The sequence below is a fragment of the Spermophilus citellus genome, assembly GCF_964194105.1.
Source record: "Spermophilus citellus genome assembly, chromosome: 3".
Lineage (NCBI taxonomy): Eukaryota > Metazoa > Chordata > Mammalia > Rodentia > Sciuridae > Spermophilus > Spermophilus citellus.
Genome location: NC_138184.1, coordinates 155,670,412 through 155,696,731, shown reverse-complemented (window position 1 = coordinate 155,696,731; position 26,320 = coordinate 155,670,412). Strand labels below are relative to the sequence as shown.

General features: G+C 33.7%; 1 protein-coding gene across 1 annotated transcript in view; it reads right to left on the bottom strand.

Moving 5' to 3' along the window:
• The window catches only part of AGMO (alkylglycerol monooxygenase), a 334,485-nt gene that overhangs the window by 145,154 nt on the left and 163,011 nt on the right, over positions 1-26,320 (bottom strand). The window contains exons 6-10 of the mRNA XM_081287289.1: positions 19,459-19,525; positions 17,295-17,360; positions 17,124-17,203; positions 13,826-13,960; positions 12,144-12,260 (exon numbers count right to left, since the gene is read on the bottom strand). Coding sequence (XP_081143415.1) covers positions 12,144-12,260; positions 13,826-13,960; positions 17,124-17,203; positions 17,295-17,360; positions 19,459-19,525 — 465 coding nt within the window. The remainder of the gene's footprint in view (positions 1-12,143; positions 12,261-13,825; positions 13,961-17,123; positions 17,204-17,294; positions 17,361-19,458; positions 19,526-26,320) is intronic.

The following is a 26,320-nucleotide window of genomic DNA, read 5'->3' as shown; positions in this document are numbered from 1 at the left end:
ATTTTCCATGACTTAATTCTATAGATTTAGAAATAAAACATACAAATTTGGTTATTATTAAAAAAGGTGGTACATTTTTAGAAGATTTCTAAGAGGTGTCTAATAAGACCTATTGGAGTCATTATTTCGATTCAAAAGCCCATTTTCCAAAACATATGCAAAATGGGATTAATACTGCTGAACATGTAATCCTCTGTATACTCTTACTTGAAGACAGCTGACTGGGTTTTCTGGAACACCCATAGGGCTGCCCTCCTCACCCCTATTGTCTTAGGGCTCCACCATCCAGATACCTTCAGATTCTGAATTTGTCATGTTGAATCTTTAGGTTTGTGCATTCTTCCCAGTACTACATCACAAGCCCTGGCAACAGAACACAATGTAATGAAACTTATAATTCAATGTGAGTCTTAAGAATCCATCTTAAAATAATATCTTGCTTTTTTAAAGAATTTGTGAAATTATTTATCATGTTCCTTTTTTCTTTTTGACTACATTTTCAGAATTCTTTAGTTACTGAGGCATACTAAAAGGAATATGACTGAAATAAAAATTTTCCAGATTTTTAAACAAAAAGCAAAATTAATACAAGTATTAAGGCTGAAAATACATTGTTGAAACAGGATATTGGTATGTACCTCACAAACATTGAATTGATAGTGTCTACAAAAATTTGTAAGAAATAAAAGCTAAAAATTGCATTTTAAAAACTTTAATACAGAAAGATTAGATACATTACAGTTATATTTTAAAGTATTACTCTATTCCATTAAAATATGGGTGTACAGCCAACAATATGTAGAAATAGAGGTTAGATTTTTCCCTATGTTCTTAAAAAATACTACAATATCTGAAGCAATTATTTTCAAATACTGGACACCAGGCAGCAAAAGACAGTGATGTCAGAGAATGATCCTTTTTGTCTAAGCTTATGATCTTAAGACTTTTTAGGTCATAGCCCAGAGGGAACTCAGAGAAGCCTGATGAACTCCTTGAATTGAACACTTCAGCTGGGACTGAAAGAAACCAATAAATTATTGTTTGGAAGACAGAGTGCCATATGTGAGAGAGTTGCAGAGAGAACCCTGGAAGTCTGCAGAGGATACTGACCATGTCTTTAGTATATCAGTTCATGCATGTCAAGAAAACATCTAAACCCTGGAAATTTTATATCTTACAATACTCAGCTCTATGTTATACATATTGCCTTCAGCAAAGTAGAAAAACCTCATGATCCACAGACACTGACTAGAGAACATGCAAGGGTCATACTTTAGTATTGGGTAATAATCAGTCCAAGACTGAGCACCATCAGCAATGAAAGATCCTACAACTGTTGCTGGAGAATTACCATATTGACATATCATCTTCCTGAATTCTAAGTAAGCCTATTTGGGGTCAGTGAATCCTTCAAATAAACAGAAGCTTGAAGAGTATATTTGCCTTAAGATCTCACTGAAATCAGTACATTAACTTTCTTTATATTACCTATAGGATACTTGTTTTATTCACTGAGAAACAAGTGAAGATATGTTTTGTAATTCTTAGGTCTCCCCACCACCAATAAAAAATAAAAAGAAGTTAAAAGACAGTTTTATTCACAGAGATAAACTTCCTTTTATATAGATTACTTTTAAGTAAATATATTGCTTCCATGTGCTGTGATGTACACCTGTAATCCCAGTGGCTTGGGAGGCTGAGGCAGGAGGATTATGAATTCAAAGTCAGCCTTAGCAATTTAGTGAGACCCTGTCTCTAAATGAAGTATATATATAATAACTTTAAAAGGAGCTGATACTGAACAATTTTGGGGACAATGCTAATGGATACTCCAAAAGTTAGTATTTCATTATTAGATGCACATATTTTAAAATGTACAATTTTTCACTTCATTGTTTTATTTCAATATAGTGTGTGTATATATATATATATGATCCTACCTGTATATATATACAAATCATCACCTCTCTACATTTCTGAAATATTGGCTGTTGTTTTCAGTATGGGGATTGAACCCAGGGCCTTGTGCATGCTAGGCATGTGCTCTATCATGGAGCTATATCCATACTGTTTTTGTAATTTTATTTGTTATTTTGAGACAGGAGCTTGCTAAATTTCCCAGCCTGACATTGTACTTGCCTCAGTTTCCCAAGTAGCTGGAATTATAGGCATGCAGCACTGCACCTGGCTAGCTAATATCCTTTTGTAATCCCACATTTATTATGTTCATTTCATGGCTTTAAGTTATAATTGATGCTCATTTTGGCTCACATTTACTTTTTTCACATCACTGGCTACTTAAAAAGTTTAGGAAATTAAATGAAATCTCAAAGGCCTGCACTGGAGAATAACAGTATACAATGATGTTGACTTGAGAGTTTTCATGTGAGTCCTAAGCTACAACTAATTTACACAAGGAACACTCCCTGTTCTGAGAGTAGAACTGAGTATATTGATATTTTTTTCCAGGAGTCTATTAAAAATGTTAATATAAAAACATTAGTTACAAAATTGAAGTGCCCATAATGTTTTACAGAGCTCTACATCCAGGGCAACTCAAAACTGTAAAAATCTGCTCCCAAATTTATATTGGAAACTCTCAGATGACTTATTAACTTGAAAAACAGCATCAATTAATCTGTGTTAAAACATATTTGCACTAACTTTATTACACACTCCATTATAAGACCTTATTAAATATTCAAACTGTTTGTGTCTAGTAAAAGGTAGCATTGCCTTTTCTGTTTTGGTTTGTAGAACATGCTAGCGCAGCCAATATTTTCATTTCAAGCATGCATTCATGATATCACCCCATGAAGTAGACCTAGCAGCTGAGGAATTGATTTCCCAAGCATTACTAAACCAAAATCAACATAAAAGACTGTGGGTCATATCACTAAACTAAACACTATATATTTAAATCTATGCTGCACTAGTTATAGTAAGAAAGGAATGTGCCTCTTACACCTTTGTGGTGGCCATCAAATCGCTTTTTTTTTTCACTCCAAAAGTTATTTATATAGAACTTGCACCCATAAAACAAGTAAGTATTTATCTACTCTAGTATATGCATAAACAGAAAAGGCCGTGGGACCACAGCAGGATCCTCAATTACAAGTCAGCCACAACTTCTCTATGTGATTATTGGCCACAGTGAATCTAGAAAAAAAATATTGCTGTTGGATTTCAAAGTTTTCACATGCTTTTAGACATCCTTGAGACTAGAAAGGCACTATAGAATTTTTCAAATAAGCAACCTTTTTTCCTAGTCACACAGCATGTTTTAAGCAAAGAAAAACACATGTGAGAAATAAGCAAATGCACCTTTCAAGTTTAATTTGTGTCAGTAGCAAAGCTGTCTCCAAGTCTAATTTCAGTTTGAAAAGGGTTTCAACACTTGATATTTCTCTTGTCAATATATCTACATGAGTTTCTCATATAGTTTTTTTATGACAATAGAAAAATTCTTGGGAACACTATGGTGTAAGTCACATCTCTTAATATATACAGTACTTACCTATGTTTTTACCCAGGAAGCGTTCGCACATGCTCAAGCATTCAAATCTTTTGGTGAACCCAGTATTAGGGCCTGTATTTCAAAACCAAGCTCGAAACTGGAATAGCTTAAAATGAGTAAGCTTACATTTTGCATTCTATGAATTAATATAATTTATTCAGAGATTTTATATAGTATAATTTAAAGAATCAGTACTGTAAACTCAACATTGGTTCACATATCAAGAGTTTCATAGTTTAATGCACATGACCCAGCTTTTCTTTTGGCTTCATGCAACTGTCTGTACTCTATTAATGCACATAAATCTTACTGCTGCTTTGGGTGAACATGTTTAGATCATGTATAAGCATAATTAGTGATAGATAAATTATGCAGTATTTGAAGAGATGATTATGAGACCATAGGTTAAGCAACTACAGTGATCCCTTTATAACTGTGGGTTTTACATGTACAAATTCAATCAAAAACAGAGGGAAAATACTCCAAAAATATTGTGTTTGTATTGAATATGTACAGACATTTTTCTTGTCATTCTCTAAACACGATAGTAAAGCATTAGGTGTTATAAGTAATCTGGAGATTTTCAAAGTATACAGGAAGAGGTAACTTTATTATATAAAATAACAAGCCATTTTATTTTATCTTATTTATTTATTTATTTATTTATTTTAATTAGATCTATATGGCAGTAAAATGCATTTTGATTCATTGTACACAATTCCAGCACAACTTTTCATTTCTCTGGCTGTACATGATGTAGTGTCACACCCTATGTGCAGTTTTACATGAATCTAGGGTAATGATGTCCATCTCATTCCACCATCTGACCTACCCCCATGCTGCTCCTCACCCTCCTTCCCCTTTGCCCAATCCATGGAGACATGCCTCCTGTCACTTTATTTTGGATCAGCATCCACTTATCAGAGAGTACATTTGGCCTTTGGCTTTTTGACATTGACTTACTTCACTTAACATGATATTCTCCAACTACATCCATTTATCTGCAAATGCCATGATTTTATTCTCTTTTCATGCTGAGTAATATTCCATTGTGTATATATATATAAGATATACAGTCAATCAACATATATACCATAGTTTCTTTATCCATTCATCTATTGAAGGGCAGCTAGATTGCTTCAACGGGTTAGATATTGTGAATTGAGCCTCTATGAACATTGATGTGGCTGCATAACTATAGTATGCTGATTTTAAGTCCTTTCATCATTTCATCAAATGGTGGTTCCATTCCAAGTTTTCTAAGACATCTCCATACTGCTTTCCAGATTGGTTTCACCAATTTGAAGTCCTACCAGCAATGCATAAGTGTGCCTTTTCTCCCACATCCTTCCCAACATTTATTGTTGTCTGTATTCTTGATAACTGCCATTCTGACTGGGATGAGAAAAAATTTACAGTAGTTTTGATTTTCATTTCTCTAATTACTGGAGAGTTTAAACATTTTTTCATATATTTGTTGATTGACTGTATATCTTCTTCTGAGTAGTGTTTGTCCATTTATTTATTGGAGGGTTTTTTAAAATTTTTTTCAGTTATACATGGACACACTATCTTTATTTTGTTTATTTATTTTTATGTGGTGCTGAAGATCGAACCCAGTGCCCCACATGTGCAAGGCAAGTGCTTTACCACTGAGCCACAACCCCAGCCCGGGGTTGTTTGTTATTTTGATATTTTTTGAGTTCTTTATATATCCTGGAGATTAGTGCTCTATCTGACAGGCATGTGGCAAAAATTTGCTCCCAAAATGTAGGCTCTCTCTTCACATCATTGATTGTTTCTTTTGCTGAGAAGAAGCTTTTTAGTTTGAGACCATCCCATATATAAATTCCTGATTTTATTTCTTGTACTTTAGGAGTCTTGTTAAGGAAATCAGGGCCTAATCCAACATAATGAATATCTGGGCCTACTTTTTTCTCTATTCAGCTCAGGGTCTCTGGTCTAATTCCTAGGTCCTTGATCTACTTGAAGTTGAGTTTTGTTCCTGGTGAGAGAGAGGGGTTTATCTTCATTTTGCTGCAAATGGATTTCTAGTTCTCCCAGCACCATTGGTTCTAGAGGCTATCTTTTCTCCAATGTATGTTTTTGGTGCCTTTGTCTAGTATGAGATAATTGTATTTATGTGGGTTTGTCTCTGTGTCTTCTATTCTTGACCATTGGTCTACATGTCTATTTTTGTGCCAACACCATGCCATTTTTGTTACTATAGTTTTGTAGTATAGTTTAAGGTCAGGTATTGTGATGCCTCCTGCTTCACTCTTCTCTAAGGCTTGCTTTGGCTATTCTGGGTCACTTATTTTTCCAAATGTATTTCATCATTGCTTTTTCTATTTCCATAAGAAATGAAATTGGGATTCTAATTGGAATTGCATTGAATCTGTATAGTACTTTGGGGAGGATGACCATTTTGACAATATTAATTTTGCCTGTCCAAGAGCATGGGAGATCTTTCCATCTTCTAAGATCTTCTTCAATTTCTTTCTTTAATGTTCTGTAGTTTTCATTATAGAGGTCTTTCATCTCTTTTGTTGATTCCCAAGTATTTGATTTTTTTGAAGCTATTTTATTTTATTTATTGTTTAATTTTTTGGTACTGGGGACTGAACTAGGGATACTCGACCACTGAGCCACATCCCTAGCCCTATTTTGTATTTTATTTAGAGACAGAGTCTCCCTGAGTTGCCTAGCACCTCGCCATTGCTGAGGCTGGCTTTGAACTTGTGATCCTCCTGCCTCAGCCTCCCAAACTGCTGGGATTACAGGCATGTGCCAACACGTCCAGCATCGAGGCTATTTTAAATGTGGTAGTTTTCCTAATTTCTCTTTCAGAGGGTTTATCACTGATGTATAGAAATGCCTTTGGTTTATAGGTATTGATTTTATATCCCGCTACTTTCCTGAATTCAGAAAGTTTCTGGTGTAATTTTTTTGATCCTCTAAGTATAGAATCATGTCGTTGGCAAATAAATGATAGTTTGAGTTCTTCTTTTCCTATTCACATTCCTTTATTTTCTTTCACCTGTCTAATTGCTCTGGCTAGAGTTTCACAGACTATGTTGAATAGAAGTGGTAAAAGAGGGCATCCCTGTCTTGTTCCAGTTTTTAGAGGGAATGCTTTTACCATTTAGAATGATGTTGGCCTTGGGGTTAGCATAGATAGATTTTACAATGTTGAGGTATGTTTCTACTATCCCTAGTTTTTCTAGTGTTTTGAACATGGAGGGGTGCTGTATTTTGTCAAACACTTTCTCTTCATCAATTGATATAATCATATGATTCTTGTTTTTAAGTCTATTGACATGATGAGTTATATTTATTGATTTCCATATGTTAAACCAAACTTGCATCCCTGGAATGAACCCCACTTGATCATGACTCACTATTTTTTAAATATGTTTTTGTGTGCAATTTGTCAGAATTTTATTGAGAATTTTTGCATCAATCTTTATCAGGGATATAGGTCTGAAATTTTCTTTCCTTGATGTGTCTCTGTCTGGTTTTTGTATCAGGATGATACTAGCTTCATAGAATAAGTTTGGAAGGGTTCCTTACTTTTCTATATAATGGAATAATTTGAGGAGTATTGGTATTAGTCTTCCTTGAAGGTCTTGTAGAACTCAGTTGTGAAATTGTCTGGTCCTGGGCTTTCTTGGTTGGTAGGCTTTTAATAGCATATTCTATTTCCCTGCTTGAAATTGATCAGTTTAAATTATGTATGTTCTCTTGCCTCAGTTTGGGTTGATCATATATACCTCTAGAAATTTGTCAGTGTCTTTGAGGTTTTCTACTTTACTGGAGTATAAATTTCTATATTATTGGAGTATACTTCCTTTTTCATCACAAATTTTGTAATTTGAGTTTTCTCCCTCCTTCTTTTCATTAGAGTGGCCAAGAGTTTGTCAATTTTATTTATTTTTTCAAAGAATTAACTTTTGTTTTGTCATTTTTTTAACTGTTTTTTTAGTTTCGATTTCATTCTTTATTAATTCTTTCTTGTCTTCTACTACTTTTAGTGTTGGTTTGTTCTTCTTTTTCTAGGGCTTTAGGTTATAATGTCAGGTCATTTATTTGTTGATTTTTTCTTTTTTTAGTGAATGAACTCCATGCAATGAACTTTCCTCTTAGCACTGCCTTCATAGTTTTCCAGAGATTTTGGTATGTTGTATCAGAGTTCTCATTTACTTCTAAGAATATTTTATCTCCTCCCTGACATCTCCTGTTATCCATGTGTCATTCAATAATGTATTGTTTAGTCTCCAGGTGTTGGAGTAGCTTCTCTTTTTAATTTGATCATTGATTTCTAATTTCATTCCATTACGGTCAGATAGAATGCATGGCAGTATCTCTATGTTTTTTGTATTTGCTAAGACTTGTTTTGTGGCATCACATGGTCTGTTTTGGAGAAGGATCCATATGCAACTGAGAAGAAAGTGTATTTGCTCATTGATGGATGGGATATTCTATATATGTCTGTTAAATCCAAATTATTGATTGTATTATTGAGTTCTATAGTTTCTTTTATTTTGGAAGATCTATCAAGTGGTGAGAGAGGAGTATTAAAGTCACCCAGTATTATTGTGTTGTGACCTATTTGGTTCTTGTATTTGAGAAGGGCTTGTTTGACATACATAGATGCCTCATTATTCAGGGATAGATATTTATGATTGTTCTGTGTTGTTGATATGAATCCCTTAAGCAGTATGAAATGTCCTTTTTTATTCCTTTTCACTAGTTTTGGTTAGAAGTCAACTTTATTTGAGGATGGAAACCCCTGCTTGTTTATGAGGTCCATGTGAATGGACCATGTGATGCTTTTTCCCATCCTTTCACTTTCAATCTGTAGATGCTTTTTTCCTGTGAGATGAGTCTCTTAAAGGCAACATAGTGTGGGTCTTTTTTTTTTCTTAATCCAATATGTCAGTCTATGGCTTTTAATTGTTGAGTTTAGACCATTCATATTAAGGGTTATTATTGAATATGATTTGTATTCCTCAACATTTTGATTTATTTTTGTTTTTTAACTTAATATGGTTTCTCCTTTGATTAGCCAGTTCCTCCCTTTGTTGATTTTCATTATTGTTTTCATTTCCTCCTCCTGAAATATTTTCCTGAAGATGTTCTTTAGTGTGGGCTTTCTCACTGTAAATTCTTTTAACTTGTGTTTATCATGAAGGTTTTTATTTCGTCCTCAAATATGAAGCTTAATTTTGCTGGATACAAGATTCTGTATTATTATACAGATTATATTATTATACAAATTATCTGTACCTCACCTTAGGGGTTGGGCTTCCAGACCCTGCTGGTGTCCCAGGATGGATTTTCTTTCAGAGATTGCTTTATGTTGCTCCAGGATCTCCTGGCTTTGACGGTCTGGGTTGAAAAATCTGCTGAGATATGAATTGGTCTCCCCCTATGTGTGATCTGATTCTTCTCTCTTGTGACCTTTAAGATTCTATCCTTATTCTGTATGCTAGGCATTTTCATTATAATGTGCCTTGGTGTAGATATGTTGTGATTTTGTACATTTGGTGTCCTTTAAATCTCTTATGTTTGATTTTCCAATTTATTCTTCATGTTTGGGAAATTTTATGTTATTATCTCATTGAAGAAATTGTGCATTCCATTGGTTTGAGTCTCTGTGCTTTCTTCTATCCCAATACCTCTTAGATTGGGTCTTTTGATGCTGTCCCATAATTCTTGGATGTTCTGTTCATGGTTTCTTATCATCTTCACTGTGTGGTCAACTTTATTTTCCAGATTGTATACTTTGTCTTCATTTTCTGGCATTCTATCTTCGAAGTGATCTAGTGATGCTTTCTATTAAGTTTTTTATTTGGTTTATTGTTTCCTTCATTTGAAGGATTTCTGACTTTTTTTTTCAAAATCTCTCTTTCTTGAAGTAATCTTTTGCTACCTATTTGCTCCCTTATCTGTTTGTTGGTATGACCAATTGTTGCCTGTATTTGCTCTCTTGTCCCTTTTTTGGAGTGATCAATTTTTGCCTGTATCTGCTCATTGAGGTCATTCTTTAATTCACAGATCATTTAATTATGTACATTCTGAACTCCTTCTTGCCGCAGTCTTGGCTGGGCACAGAATCACGAGCCACCACACAGCTTTGTAGATTCAAACAGCAATTCTTTATTCCCGAACTCACACCGGCCTCCACACACGTTCTGGGGCAATCCCAGTTCTCCTGCCACCCAATTCACCTACTCCACGAGGCTTATTTCCCAAAATGCTCTCTGAATCTCACGAGAGTTCAACAGGAGCTTAGGCAGCAGGAACGCCCTAATTCCAGCAGCAATAATCCTCAACATCGAACTTCCCTAAAATCCAAGGTCTTAAACTGGGAACGCCTTAAACTTGTCTTAAACCGGGAACGCCCTAAACCCAAGGATTGGGATACTTCCTCAAACTGCAGGATACACCCTAATCCTGGATCCACCCTCGTCCTTGGGCAGGGTCACCTAACATGCAATGTCAACAGCGAAATTAACATGGGGTACGCTGGCAAGGAAATTTCCTACTTGGTAATGGCCCTCAGCACTTCTCTTACATTTCATCAACTGTGCTGTCAATGGGTTCTGTTATTGTAGTATCCTGGTTTGTTTGGGGCACTTTCCACCCTTGTTTTTTCATTTTGTCTATGTGTCTTCCTTTCTTACAGTATGGATCTGAGGTATTATTGTGTCTTCCATATAATCTTCTATTATCCATGCAAATCATCTGTACCTCACCTTAGGGGTTGGGCTTCCAGACCCTGCTGGTTTCCCAGGATGGATGCTACTGCAAGTACAGGTGGTGGCAACAATAGCGAAGGTAATTGGAGATATCAGTGGAAGTGTCTCGAAATGAATGCAACCACTATCTGAATTGAAATGAAAGGATGGGCCTTAAACTGACTTTGGGATGCCTGTTCTGAGATGCAGCTGCTTCTAGGCCCTATCTGTCGTCCCAAGTGGAGGGAGGGGCGGTGGACCTGGGTCTACCCTGACCCTGGGCTCCCACATAGGACAGCAGGGTCACTCCTGGGCCAGGGCCTGTGCTCCAGTGTGGGTGTACCAAGCCATTTTATATAAGTGAATTGAGCATCCACAGATATTGGTATCCACAGAGTGAGGGGATCATTCTGGAATCACTACCTTGTAGATACCCAGGAACAGCTATATAAACTTTAATAATTTAAAGTTAATAATTCACATGATATCTGCATGTGAATTCCTAAAAATGAGGTGGTTCATGCTGCCATTATGACAGCTTTGCCCCTGAAAGGAATTCTTGCATGCAAATTTTGTCTTTTGGGGAGCTAAAGACAAACCAACATGCTACAATGTGTAATTGATTTTATCATCAGTTAAAACACATATGAGAAAGAGGAAATAACAAGCATGTATATATTCAGCGATGATATTTTCAAGATATTTCTTGTCATATTGCATTCTAGCTTGTAATGGCACTTAAGAAAATGGAAATTAGAATCCAAATCATTGTTTTATGCTACAATCAGGAAAAATATATTAGATTTTTCCCTGTAAATTTTTCTTTATATTTCCTTAATTACATATAGAAAGAAAATACATGCAAAAAATATCTGTTGTCCAAAACTGAGGTCACTAAATGGAGAAATATTTGGCTACTAATGTTAAATGCAAAAAGATAAATAAAAATTTAAAAACTACACACATAAACAGACACACAGGCCCCCAAACAAACAAAAACCCAGAGGTACCTATGTAGCAACTGTTATGGTTTGGATTTGGGGTATCTCCCAAAAGCTTGTGTTTGAGACAATCCAAGAAGATTCAGAGGAAAAATATTATTGTATATAGTTTGTATCTGATGACTGGAGTCTCTCTCTCTGCTTTCTGATCATCATGTGAGCTTTTTCCACTACACTCTTCTGTCATGGTGGTCAGCCTCACATTAAGCCCGAGGAATGAATCCAGCTGTTTATGAACTGAGACCTCTGAAATCATGAGCCCCACATAAACTTTTTCTCCCCTAAAATTGGTCTGGTCAGATCTTTTAGTCATAGCAGCAAAATAGCTGACTAAAATAGAAATTGGTACTGAGAAGTGGTGTCATTGCATGACAAACTGACCTTGTGGTTCAGAAGACTTAGAATAATGGAAATGCTTTAGATTGTTTTAAGTGGAACTTAACGGCCAATTCTGGTGGGAGTTCAGAAGACCAGAATGCCAATATTACTGTGAACAGTGAAGGTGGGAGAGGGTTCACAGAATTGAACTCTATTGGAATTTAGATTAGAGGCCATTCATGGTATAATCTGGCTGAGAAGTATAACTTTGGAAGTATATTTAATGCAATTGTGAAATTTACATGTGGAAAAATTTTCTTATTTATCAGATTGATGGTATAAGATCCGAGTAATATGTTATGCAATAGTTTGGATACACTTAAGTCATTCATATTTACTACTCTAGAAGGATTAATTTACCTGTTCAAACGTGAGATGTTTCCAAAATTATAGCAGACAGCTATGAGAAGAATAGAGCTCAGTCATAATGGGTAACTTATTTTCATTTTCTAACAGAATGACAGAAAACTTATTCACACCCAATTTTAAATGGATATCACTCACAGCAGTATTTGCAAAGGTCTCTTCATAAAATGCCAGCATCACAGCAAACTGTACAACTGTGTATATCTTTAATAACTGAGAGGCAGATGATGAGAAGGGAACTTCTTTTCCTGTAACCTAGATAGAAAAGAAAAAAAAATATTTTATTTTGTTCCAGGACTTATTCCTCTTACTGAAATTCACACTAACTTATGAGATGCATGGAAAGTTCTAACTAAAATAAGATATAAATCTATGCTTATGTAATTATATCAAAATTGACTCTGCTGTCATATATAAGTAAAAATAACCAATAAATTTTAAAAAATAGATATGCAGAAAGAAGTGGATGTATTTGCCTCTTTTTAAATTTTTCCAAAAAGACTTGAATATTCATCTCTCTGGATAGCAAAATGTCTACAAGTTGCTAGACTAACAAGTCTCATGGTTTGAAATTTAGTCTGCCTTAAAGAGTAAAGTAAGAACTGATTCAACAATCTATGCTAATGACAAAGATTTCCCAAAATAATAGGTTTGATATTCTGCAAATGGAAATATATGCCCATGAATATATTCAAAGAAAAACATAAAAGGAAAAAAGGAAGTTGATTCTCAGTAGTGTAGGGAATCATGCCTCAAAGAGAAACATAATTTTATTGGAAGAAACTTTCTCTACTACTGATTTTCCCAGAAATGCCATACTTCTATTATTATAATGCAGACTTCAGCACCTATATAACTTTAAAATATTAACTTTGAATTATATACTAGAAAGAAAAATTGTAAATGGATCTTTTCTTACTAGATTTTTAGATTAGAGCTAAAATATGCAAATTATTTTCACTTATCTCAAGATTCCTGCTATAGAACTAATTGTGACTATAATCAAAATTATATAGAATATTGGGGATTTTTTAAAAATAATTATATTCAAATGAAACCTGATTTTATTTCCTTGAAATATCATAGGTTAACTTTCATACTCAGTATCATCTCTGAGATCAACAATAGTTTGCTTTCCCTATTTTTCCTGTATTTCTATTAATAATATTTATTCAATGAAAAATTATAATATATATCCTAAGTGGTTGAAAAGAAATTTTTTTCTAGAGAGGGATTTCAGATAAAAATTGAAATTTTCTTTTGGTTTCCAGGATGTTTAAATCTCTACAACTTCATTCTTGGTTTTAAATGTGATTGCTGTATTTAATGCTTCTATTTTACTATCAAAGGAATATAGTCATGGTCTGACCCAACAATAACATTGTCTTGATGTGCCTTTAGACATGTTTGGGGGTCCTTGATTTTTCATGGGCAAAATCAAGAATAGACCAAATGATTCCTAAAGCTTCCTCCATCTTTAGTGATCCAGGACTCTCCATGTGAGCTGCATGAATTTGTGAAGTTTTCCTCTGCACATAGGTCATTGGCTTCAGGCTGGAATGGATCTGATAACTAGCTTCTGTTGCTCTGCTCACCAAACTGTGCTCTTTGGAAAGAGCTTGTGTCCAGCTGGTTGAAGAAATCCCTCTGTCATCCCTTTGCTGGTGTCTACTCTTTAAGTTATGCTCCACCACACTACATCTGACTAAGGGAACATATTTTTAAAGGTTTGCATGAACATAGCATATATGCAAACTCGCTCTGAGTCGAACAAGATGACACTAATCTCCACCATCTCCAAGTCTATGAACTCGATTTACCTCTGGGATCTCTTCACTCAGTCCAAGTCTTGGTTTACCTGGACCCCAACCTGGTCCTTTAAATATCACAGAAAACTTATGGAAGAATCCAGGTGTAGCCCAAAATGTAGTCCAAATGTAAAATAAATGGTGGAACTAGAAAAAATAAAATATACCTATTTAAAATAAGGAAAACATAATGAAAAGAATTAAATACAATATGTACTATGTTATTGTTCAATATAATTTATATATTTTTCTTCAGTACAGATTTCATGCATGATTTGATTAACACAGTTTAATATGCAATTACATTCCTTATTGTAATTTGTCCTATGCATTCTGTGTTAGTTGTGTTCTTGTCATATTTCTGAAGTTTAATCCAATTACAATTTTGAAATAAAAAATAGAGCAAATGGTTAGAAAATGAGCAAAGTAAAAAAAGCAAGTTATGAGGTTATACCTCAAGAGGAATTAACTAGCAGCCTGTGCACTCAACATCTTTGTCAAATGACACCTTTTCTGAAGTCTAGCTAAGTGGATATTCAGGTTAAACTTGAAAACATGAAAAGATTGCATAAATGTTCAAATATTTAAAAATGAAATCTCTGAAATTTCAAAGCCATTTAATATGATAGACTTCTGAGTATTAAATAGCTCATATTCTGTAACTAGAAAGGAAGTTTTTACTGAGAAAAAAAGTTCTTTTTGAGTCTCATAGCAGGAATCCACATTCTTTAAATAACACACATTTGACATGTATAGAAGTTAAATATGTGCCTACACAAGGGTGCTCAATAAGTGTTAGCTTTTAGGAATTTTGCTATATATCCCATATGTGCTATAGAAATAAAATGTTTATAATGTGCCACTGGAATAAAAATAGTCGTACGGTGTGGACATCAGCTACAGACTCTAGAGATAAGTTCCACAGTAACTATAGAAATGTATAAATGGAAAAAACAAGTTTTGGCTCTCAGAATTTGTGGTCTTACTGATACTTTCACTTTCTCTGAAAGAATTTAAAGTGTGTGTTTATAAAACTGTATTTCAAAATTGCTTGAAATATTGAAATATTATAATAAGGAATATGAAGCAATTAAGGAACTAGATGGGATTTAATAGATTAAATTTTGAGGACAAAGCAAACATTAGATGGAAACATTAACCTGGGACTTTGTATTCATGATAATACAGAAAAAGTAATGTGTTTAGGCGTTAAAACATACATTAAAATATTTACTATTTTTGTGATTTTTGAAAACTGAACACAATTTTGCTTGTATCATTCTGGATGGAAGTCATGAAAAATACATGGCAATGTTTTAAAATAGAGTATTTTCTCATTTATTTGGCACAACCCAATGCCTTGAAACTTTGGTATGCCAAAGAAGAGCAAAATAAATATTTATACATCATCAAAATATTTATACATCATCATCATCATCATCATCATCATCATCATCATCATCATCATAACCCTCTATCTAACACAAGTCCATTCCAAGTTGTTTTTGATGCCCCTTGGTGATAAGTGAAAAATTTAGCTGTAAATAACTGAATAAAACTAAAAATACTACATTTTTGTACATTTAAGAACTCTTAATTATTCTAACTTGTAGACTTGACCTTTCTGACAATATATGAGAGCATGTGGGATACTAAACCTTGGTGATTTCTAACTAAAGAAAGGGTTTAATAAGGGCAGAGATCTGGTAAATGTTCCTCTCGCAGATTCACCAGTGGCTTATAGATGCCTGTGACTGTCTCACTATTGTGCCTTATCAAGACCTAACCATCCAGCTCTTTGTTCAGCTCTCACTGTATACTTGGTAGAAACAGAATTGTAGAACTTAGACCTGCTGGATGGGGTCTACATTTTAGTAAGATTCTGCTGTGATTCACATGCACGCTAGATTTGGAAAGCTCTTTCATAGAGTACAGAGATCATTTGTCTACTTTTTTGTTTGTTTGTTTTATTTTTAATCTCCACAGTAAGGAAACAAACCCTTTGTGAAGTGAAGGAACAGTAGCTTTCAATGTATTATTTTTTAACTTGCTTTAAATTATATAAATCTTATCATTGAAAAGTTTCTTAAAATATTTGTTGTTCTTCTGAGAGTTATATCATGTCCTTAGTAAAGTCTAACCAAGAGAGAGAGAAAGAAGTTCAATGTAGTTTAGAAGAGAGATAATTAGCTTTTCTTTTTTGGTGTATGAGTGATAAAAATGCCTTTCACTTAAAAGTGAAGGCAACTTGAGACAATCTTTTATATAAAGAGGCAGTATAGGGTAAATGTTAAATCAAGTCTTGGCATTGGTCTACAACCACCTTGGTTAAGTTTGCAATTGACAAGCTGTGTGGACTTGGTTGAACTAATTAAATCCTGAAGAACTCAGTTTCTTCCACCAGAAAATGGGAATAAAAAGAGCTTCTGTCTCATAAGATTTTAGTGATGCTGACATTAAATATTTGTGCTGTGCTATTTACTGCAAGCTGCACATAGTAGAAATTCAGCCATGTTGACTTTTTGTTATTTCAACTTTCTGTGAAAATTTGAAGTAGGTTTGAAAAACAGACCCAACATGAACCTACAGTTTTGTCAGTTACTGAATGTTGTAACCAGTACCTTGTATAGAACTGTTGTTGACTAAACTATTCAGTTCTTTGAGCATTCTTATCTTTTTCTTATTTGTGAGTCCCTAACCCCAGGAGTCTCTGTGGTGGTCTGATGCTGACATATCAGAGCCTCACAGGCATTCTTCATTTCTCTAGTGCCAACCATTGAAGCTAGTGAACAACCAATACCATATGTCTAACAGAAAACTGGACCAGTCCAATAAGCCTTATCAGGTGAGGTAATGTCATATCTAACCATTCTGTAATAGTTCTTGACACTTAGGTCTTAGAAGAGCAGGGCAAAGGCCTCACGTTGAATTTCTAACTAGAGACATGCATCCTGGAAGCAAAAATTGTTCTTACTGCAAGATCAGCTTTAATTCTACACTTTACTATGGCTTCTGAATACATGAATATATTTCAAGTCTATTCTGAGAAAGAGCATGTTTCCTAAAGAGAAATAATTTTATAATAGGAAATAGACATATTCAAAAATTCTTATAATGAGTTGTTTTAAAATGTATTTGCCCAATTTTATTCAACTTTTTCCTGAGCACCAAAGTCACTCCCAAATTCTTTTACAGTTAAGCATTTTTGCAGCAGTGTAGTATACTTCCATCTTTCAATAACTGATTTTTCTCTTAACTATATATTTATGAAATAATACAAAATCAGAATGAGTATGACCAATCTTATTACCTGCACCCTGAGTGGGTCAAAGGTATTAATTGGATGTGTAAGACCATATATAACTCTTTCTTTCTCTGCTTCAAAAGTCCCTGGAAGACAAACATTAAAAGGATATTATCTTTGACATTCTGTGAATAAAGAAGTAAATTTAATTGTTTGATTTTTGTATGTTTTACTTACCAAAAATTCTATCCCAAATAATAAGAGTGCCACCATAGTTTTTGTCTATGCAGTAACGATTTTTGCCTATGAAAGAAAATAATAAACAATAATTTTTAATAAAAAGGAACTTTGGCATTTTGAAATATCTTTTTCTTGTTTTTAGAACAAGATTTTAGAGATGCTGACATTTTGTACTATTAAACTAAGATTTAAGCAACAGAATGATATTCCTGAGAGTATCTTGGGCTTGACAACAACAGATTTTTCCAGCAATGGAGTTTCATTTTATTTATTTTCAGTTAATTTTACTAAAAATAACAAGTTTTTCTTGAAATTATATGCACTTTCCACAATTTTCAGTTTAAAAAAAAATGTAAGATAAATCTACATGGTTATTTTTTCAAGACTACTAATTAAATAATTAAAAAGTAAATGGTACAGAGAAAACTGAATGGGAAATAAGGAAATAATATATGTATGGTTTTTTATTTTTTATTTTTGATGTGTCACATCATTTATCCTTTCTCTACATCTGTTTTAAGAAGAAAATTAGAATAAATCTTGGTTAATTTTAAATAACTTTAATAATTTAATTAATAAAAGACATAAGTAAAATTTAAATTGCTTTTGGCCTTTTTAATTTAACATATGATGCTTTTCCTTATCCAAAGTACACAAATTACAATTTGTTTAATATATTTTTAATTGACATGATCATACCAATGTGAATGCAAATCTAAAAAAGAATAGAAATCCACCAAGCCACTACTCCAATAAACTTAACTATCTTCACGTGTTCTCATTCCCTGACAAGCTTTTCTTACATAAAAGTATACATTTGAAACATAGATAAAGCAAAAATCTTCCTCACAGCAAAAATAGAATGAGTTTGGCAGTAAAGATGCTCAACCCATCACATGGTCTAAACAATGGCTCTCTTTTGGATGAGGGAGTGCTTTGCCCCTCAAAGGACATTTGACAATATATGGACACATTCTTGAAAGATACAGCTCAGAAGGAGCAGCAATGACACCTAGTGCACAGAAACCAGTGCTTCCAGTGCCCAGAATAGCCCTCCAACTAAGTATTGGTCCACAATGGTGAGGTTGAGAAACCCTGATAGAGAGCAGTAGAAGTAAGAAAGTGAAGTCAAACAAAGGGAACTAGCAGCTATTTGTTTTTAAATCTAGACTTGTTCTCTTCCATTGCTTATTTTTTCTTCTGTACATAGGAAACTGCAAGAATATAATGCTCTTGACCTCTCCCCCTCTAACTCTTCCTTGGGAATGGGAGAGTGACAGTTGGATTTGGAAGAGTGTGACCCATTCTCTCCTCTGCCTGTGGGAGCTTGTGCTGCTCTGTCCCCTATTCTAGAGGAAGGATGCACCTCCCTTGAGAAGGCAGGACTGCAGCGCTCCTATGAAACCTGGAGGTATAAAAACAAAGCTTAGTATTTATTCCTTTATTATTAGCTTTCTTCTCTCAATATTATGTTTGTAAGATTTAATCATACAATTGAATATAGCAAATATTTAACATTTTTATTGATAAAAATGAATTTTCTATAATTTATTTACCTTTTGTACTGCTGATAAACATTTGAATTAATTTTGTTTTGCATCACAAATAATGCTGATATGCACATTCTTTATAGTTCTCCTGGTGCACAAATGTAAACATTTCTATTATCATTTAAGTTGTTGTTTCTAAACATTAGGCACTAGCCACATGGGATTTGCTCCTCTGGTAAATGAAGCTTATATTGAGTTTGTTTATAGGACTTCAACAGGAGAGAGGAGTGTGGCTTATTAGACTGTATACAACTCCCAACAGTTTTCAAGACTAAGTACTCTCTGGTTATAGACAGGAAAGACCTTCAGAACTGAGCCTTCAAGAGACTGCTTCAATACATACAATGTTATCTCCTCAGCTGATTAACACATTTTCCCTCTACAAGGAGACTGAGATATAACAAAAAGGGGAATTCAAGAGCCAGATGGAGAAAGTGCTACCCCACCACAGACCATGATTCAAACCTGAGACTGATCTAGGTATAACAGAAGAAATATAGCTATGTAGACAATGTGTGCTGACTATATGGGAGATTTACATTAATTGAAGCAAGACAAAATAACAATTATAGACTTTTTAAAGAAATAAAGAAGAAATAGAACTTCCTTACCATGATGAACCCTATGATGGCTAGGAGTATTAAGAATCAGTTCCAAAGGACCAAGGTTATTGATGATCTGTTTAAAACAAAAGAAATATTTCCACACATAGCTATTATTAAGTGAGTTTATAATATATAAATACATTTAAAACCCAGACAGTTTATGAATTATAGAAAATTTTGAGGTTGACATTAGAGAATAGGAAGAAGTCTCCTTGTCACCTGGAGTTCAATAAGGAGACTAATGTTTGCACAACTCCATTCCCAGAGGCAGTATGGTAACATGGTGAAGAGCAAGACTGCTTCAGTTCAGTCCCAAAGCCACCACTTATAACTCAATGATCTTGGAGAAATAGCTTAGATTTTATCCCTTAGTTTTCTCACCTTTACCATGGAAATGACAGTAAGTAGATAATGATATGTTTTGGGGATTACAAAGATTACTAAATTTATGTATCACTATTGGCAAGGAACACTTCCTTCAAGTTTCATGCTACTTTGTTTTTCACTTTTCAGCTATGGCTTTATTTATGTTAGCAGAACATCATTGGGTTGGCTCTACCCTATAATGAGTCATCTAACTACAGTTTTCTATTCTGGTAATTACTGGTTGCACTAGGGTGATCATGCTTATTCAACTGGAATTCTGAATGGAGTTTTACCTGTAGATGAACCTTCCACAATTCCATCTTACAGGTGTAATTCAAAGTTTGGTTGAAAGTCAAGTTACTTACAACAAGATCTGGCCCCTAACTCTTTAAAGGTCTCTCAACATTTCTCAGGAGGAATCCCCTGTTCCTCAGTCCAAAAATCCTGAGGATAATAGGAAACAAGTAGGTGCCATTAAAAATGTACGGTAAGCTTTATGTAAGACACTTGATGTTTTATACAAATATTGAGTAATGAAAAATCAATTTCTTGTTATGGTATTTCAAAAAATAAAACGCCTTTAGAATTATTTTCCTTTTTAAGTGACTTTTGAGGAAAACAGGAATAAATCAGGTAGTGTTTAAGGGGATGAAATAGCCACTGGCAAATATGAATTTGGTCACAAGTCAGGAGAGCAGGGGGAAAATAGGGAGATGCTCATGTTTAAGAGAACCAAACATAATATATGAACCTTGTTTGAATACCCATTTGAACAAATCACACATAAAAGATATATTTTAAGCAGTGGGAAAATTTTATTATTATCAGAATATTAAATGATAAAAAGTTTTTATTAGGAGTTAAAACAGGATTTTATGCATGAAAATGCAATTGGTTTTAAGAGTTGTTTAACAGGAATACATAACACAAGATCCAAATTTTCTTCAAAATATCTTGATTTGTGTACAAGAGCAAAAGAGACATAAATTCATTCTGTTTTTTCTATTTTTATGAGTGTTTGGAAATATTTAAGATAAAAATTTAAATAAAATAAATTATACTATTTTAATATAGTGTAACATGCACAAAGCCACTTGAAAGTTTATCCAATAGATCTCCAAGTTCTAAACCATACCTCCAAATCGAAACTCTTTATCTACCTGGGTTCAATTATTTATTTGGCAAGCTCTTACTTTAGAACACCCAATTTACAATTGCTCTGTAAATGTCAGCAGCTAGGGTGGCCACAGTGTCCTTAGTTTGTGGCCTCCTGTACCTTCTCAAAGTGGAAGCCGTGACAATGCTGCCATAGAGTAGCAGGCATCCTTCAGAACCTTCATTAATGCATAGGTGCCACCAACATGTCCCTATTGTCGCACTGTTCCCAGATATGAGAGAGACATTCTTTGCCTTTTGCTCTGCTGCCCAGCTTTTAAGGGTTTCTCAGTTTCTATTATGTACTGGACAGAACTGTCTGCCTGCAGGGGTTAAAAAATAATAATATTATGTACTAGATGATAGTTGAGTTCTCTCTTTTCTCCCCACTGCTCCCTTTTTCTTACCTGGAGTCTCATTCACCATTTTAAAGTTATTTCTATGAGAAATGTATTCTGAGCTCAAACAACAGACTTTTTGAATAATTCATAGAAGAGATCTCTTTTGTATACCAAAGACCATCCGTATTTTTAAATTTTCAATAGTTCAAAATATTGTGAACATATATCTCATTTCAGACTATATTCCTATGAAATAAGGCAAAATGTATCTCACAAATACTATTTTATTGACTGGGAGTTGAGAAAGGGTTATATAGAAATTGTATTACATTATGCTCATTGGTGGAAAAATATTTGTGAAGAAGAATGGTAGTGGACAGAGAACAAGAAGGTGGGGGTTCCTCAGCAGTTGGAACATTGAAATCTGATGTTTTGGTTGGACTGTGTATCTCTGGCAGACAACCAGATGGAAAAGGAGAGAGCCATTTTATCCTTGTTTGTCTCTTTGGTGCCTAACATGTGTTACAAAAACAAACAACAAAAGCGGGTGGAGGGCCTATGCTGACCAGCTCCTGCTACCCAGATGCAGCTCTGATCCTTGGTCCTGGCATATCTGCAGCCAGATTGAAAGCCACACAAAGGGTGAGTGCATTCAGATGACTGGAGCCTTGGCTGAGGGCATTATTATTATTATTTTTTTTTAATGTCGAACTCTTCCTTGGAGAATTTATTTTGCTCTTGCAGGCAAAAACATGGTGATATCAATATTAAAATCCCCCCTCCATTTTTTATTAAAAGCCAAGTATAACACCGTTAACCACAGTTAAATTTCCTGGTAGGGCCTATGAGTACCTTGGAGCTTGAGAAGACCACCTCAGAGGGGGATATGATTCATCATTCAGACAGCTGGGACAGAACCCCTCATGTAGAAAACCCTTCTGATTCAAAGTCATGGAGAATTCATTAATATTTAATAAGGGTTGAGCATAACGATTTAATTATCGCCCACATTTGCAAATTCAGCCATTTAGTAATTCAACCACATCTAGCTTGAATTCACTTCCTAAAAATGTTACTCTGGGAATAATTGCAGCTATTCTTCTTTGTTAGAAAAAAAAGTTATTTATTTGTCTTTATTAGATTTAGATGTGGAGTTCATTTAAATTATGGGCTTTTAGAACTTATAGGGATCCTCAACATAATCTTATCCAATAGTCTATTTAAAAAAAAAAAAAGTATAAAACTGAAACTCAGAAAGGTTACCCTACTAGTGAAAATTATAACAGCTTGGAATAAGTCCTAAAGTTTTTTCAACTTCACCTCAAGAATATTTCTATCATTATTGCATTTAATACACATTACTACAATTTTCCATCCATGTAATTTAATTTTTATAACTTTAATAGAAAATTAAAACATTAGTTAAAAGGATTTCAGGTATTTACAAGGAGGCCAAGGATTTCAAATTCTAAACTGCCTCATGCTTTTTTACAATGCAGAGGACAGTAGCATAGTTGAATTCTGGTGATCATTACCTGGTGAATACCTGGCATTATCTTCACATTCTCTGACTACAAGATTGTGGGGGCTTCAGTTTTACTGGCAGGAGACAGAGAAAGAAAAGGGAATTTCCATTTCTTCACAGGTGGTTTTTGAAATTTCTCTGAGAGTTCTTGCCAGCTCAGTTGCCCTGCACTCACATTTGAGTTGAAGGACAGCGAGATCAAAAAGATTAACAAAATACCCATTGTATCTGGGTGATCAGTCTGGTATAATTTTGATATGGAAATTTTAAAAGTAAGTACATTTAGTAAATATATTATTAAATATATAGTAAATAGTAAATATATTATTAAATGCCTATTATGAATTTTGGTTGTAATTTTTTTTCCCATGATATAGTTCTCAGGTATTTTCTCACTCTCCTACCCTATCTGAAAAAAACATGCTTCTGTAGATCTTTCTAATTTAAATCATTTAAATCGAAAAATAAAATTTAGACTAGAACTCTATAAAACCTCAAGTTAATTATTCTAAATAAGTTTACTTTTACAAATTATTTCTTAAGAAATTAACCTCTTTCATTTTGTGTAATTTTGAAATATGTAAAAAGATTCTTTTGATTAGAAGACATTGACTGGGCTAGATTTCTGAAGCCCAACAGAAAGTATCAAAGCAATAATCTAATGATTGAGTTACAGGGCAAAATTTGATTTTAAGAAAAGTATTTTGATAATTCAAAGCAAATTATTTCAATTGTTAAATTTGCTCAAAAATTTGCCTTGTCTCACTTTAATCTGACAACTGAGGTTGGAAAAGAGACTTTCTAAATCTAATAATGAAATGTGTAACTGAATTCTGTTCACAAGTTTTAGAAGAATAATGGGAATATCACACAATATTTCTATCCTTTGTTTTTTCATCTGCTAATGAGTATGAAAAAGGCTAAAATATGTTGAAAACTCATATCAGTATTTAAAAGTGTTTACTTTTTAGAAAGAAGTTATGAGCTTATAGTTAATTGTAAAATTAACTCTAAATAAGAGATTCTTACAAATACTCATGTTTCCTTTCTGAGAGGGAAAAATCTAATCAGGACAATATGTCCTGAGATGCTTTACTAGAATTCTTATTATAACAGTGAATGTGCAAACAATATGACTGAGGTGTGACTGGGTTGAGGGTGACATGAAATGAAATATCCATTGCAGGAAAAAATGCCTGCATTCAGATGAGCACAGGTTAGAGTGATGACATTGGTGACATTGACTACAACCAGTCAAGACTTTCTTTACAGCATCGTGTATGATTGATGTTCCAAAAAGTCCTACACCACTGTGGGTCTCCTTGTTTCAGTGCAGTCGGTATGTAAGAGAAACACTAAGCCAGTTCCTAATACATTTATCATCTAAAATAAAAATCATTGTCATACAGGATTTAATTGAGAAAGATATGCCTCGAGGACAGTTCAAAAGTGGCAAAACTGTCAGATGAGAACAGTGACAAGATTCTGTGCAAGCCTAAACAAAGATTAAATGGACTAATAGTTAAACCATGATTAGCTGACTTTTTCTTGGCCAATCTTCCCACTTCCTTTCCTCCTCTTTCTCTTTGTCTTCCTTCTTTGTCTCTCCTGTTTTATTCCTTTATACATCTAACTCAATTATTTTTATAACTACCTACCTAAACATGTTTATGTGCATGTATAAAAATGTACAGAATCTTTTCTTTGGAAATATATCCTTTACTACAAGCTCATATATATCTTTTTTTTTTTTTTTTTTTTTTTAAATATTTATTTTTTAGTTCTCGGCGGACACAACATCTTTGTTGGTATGTGGTGCTGAGGATCGAACCCGGGCCGCACGCATGCCAGGCGAGCGCGCTACCGCTTGAGCCACATCCCCAGCCCGTATATCTTTTTTAAAAGTGAGTGGTTGTAAATATTTGTTTTAGAAATTTGTTATATATATATATATATATATATATAAAACAATAGATTATATTTTGACATATGCATACATGGAGTATAAATTTTACTAATTAAGATTCCATTCTTATGGTTGTACATGATATGGAGTTTCCCTGGTGGTGTATTCATATACGAACATAGGAAAGTTATGTCAGATTCATTCTACTCTCATGAATCATTTATATGGCTCATTGAAATTTTTCTATGCCATTTCAATAATATATTCCTATATTTAGCCTAATTTATAGAAAGACTCTGAAGAACAAAAATATTAATGTAAATACCTATATTTATCCTTCTTAAATATATTTATCATACATGTTAAATATTAAATATATACTCAAATTCCAAAGAACTATTTTAAGCAACAAGCTAACAATAAGAATTTTCTGTGAGCACTAGAAATAATCAGAGCACTAAAGCATGTATTTTAAAATATTATCAGAGTCTCTTATTAAAAGCTATTTGCATAATCAACAGAGCAAGAAGTCTCTCCTCAGCCAGCACATTCATTTTACAAACATTTATTGAATATTTAGAGAACTTCCTAGGTTTTAGAAGCAAAATGAAATAAAGTCACAGTCATTGTCCAAATGAAAGTTATTTACACTCCAGTGGAGTCTTCAAATGAAAGTTATAACTATTTCAGAATAAAGGTATTACTAAAAATGTTACCTTTTTCAAGTATTTTTTTTTTGTCTTGGGACCAATGAAAAAATCATTCAATTAAAAAATCAATTATTATTGCACAATAAAGGCTTAACTTTATACTCAATTTGAATTTATAATTGACATACACAAATTATCCAATAAGGATCATATTGCACTCCTTTTCCAAAATTCAAGCTGAAAATTATCTGGTAGTAAAGATGCATGCTTTTCCTATTCGTTGTTTTTTTATTTTGTTTTTCATCTCCCTGTAGTACAAATTTGCAAGTAGCTCAAATGACTGTTCTCAGAAAATATTTTAGAAAATTCAGAAGTTCATAAACTTCTTCAATAGATTACATAGAAATCAAAATGATCTGCATGGTTTCATTTATTCATTTGATTTTTACTGAAGACATGATATTGTTCTCAGACTTTGAAAGGTCACAAAGTTTGACAATGGAATTTACAGTTTAATATCAGATAATTTAGCTGTTTCTTAGAGGTAGAATGAGTGATGGTATAAACTTTGTTCTTTAAAACAATATATATAAAATTCTCATTTAAAGTTTTGGGGAAAAAAAGTATAAAATCTATGAACACTAGAAAGTCCACATATTAAAATCATTTTATTTTTTGTGCTAGTTGATCTTTAACATTGCTTTTCTTGTTAAAAGCTTAATCAATTTGAACATTTATGGATGACTTTATGTTGTAGAGCATCTGGTGATGAAATGTAAAAATAAAATCTTAATTACATCCCCCACTAGTTCTGCTATGTTAATTCAAGACAACACACTCAAGTGTTTAGACAGATGGCAGAGGCAGCCATATTGGCCCCTGATTTCTCTACAGGGAAGTAGGAGAAAGCAGAGCTCCTAGGATA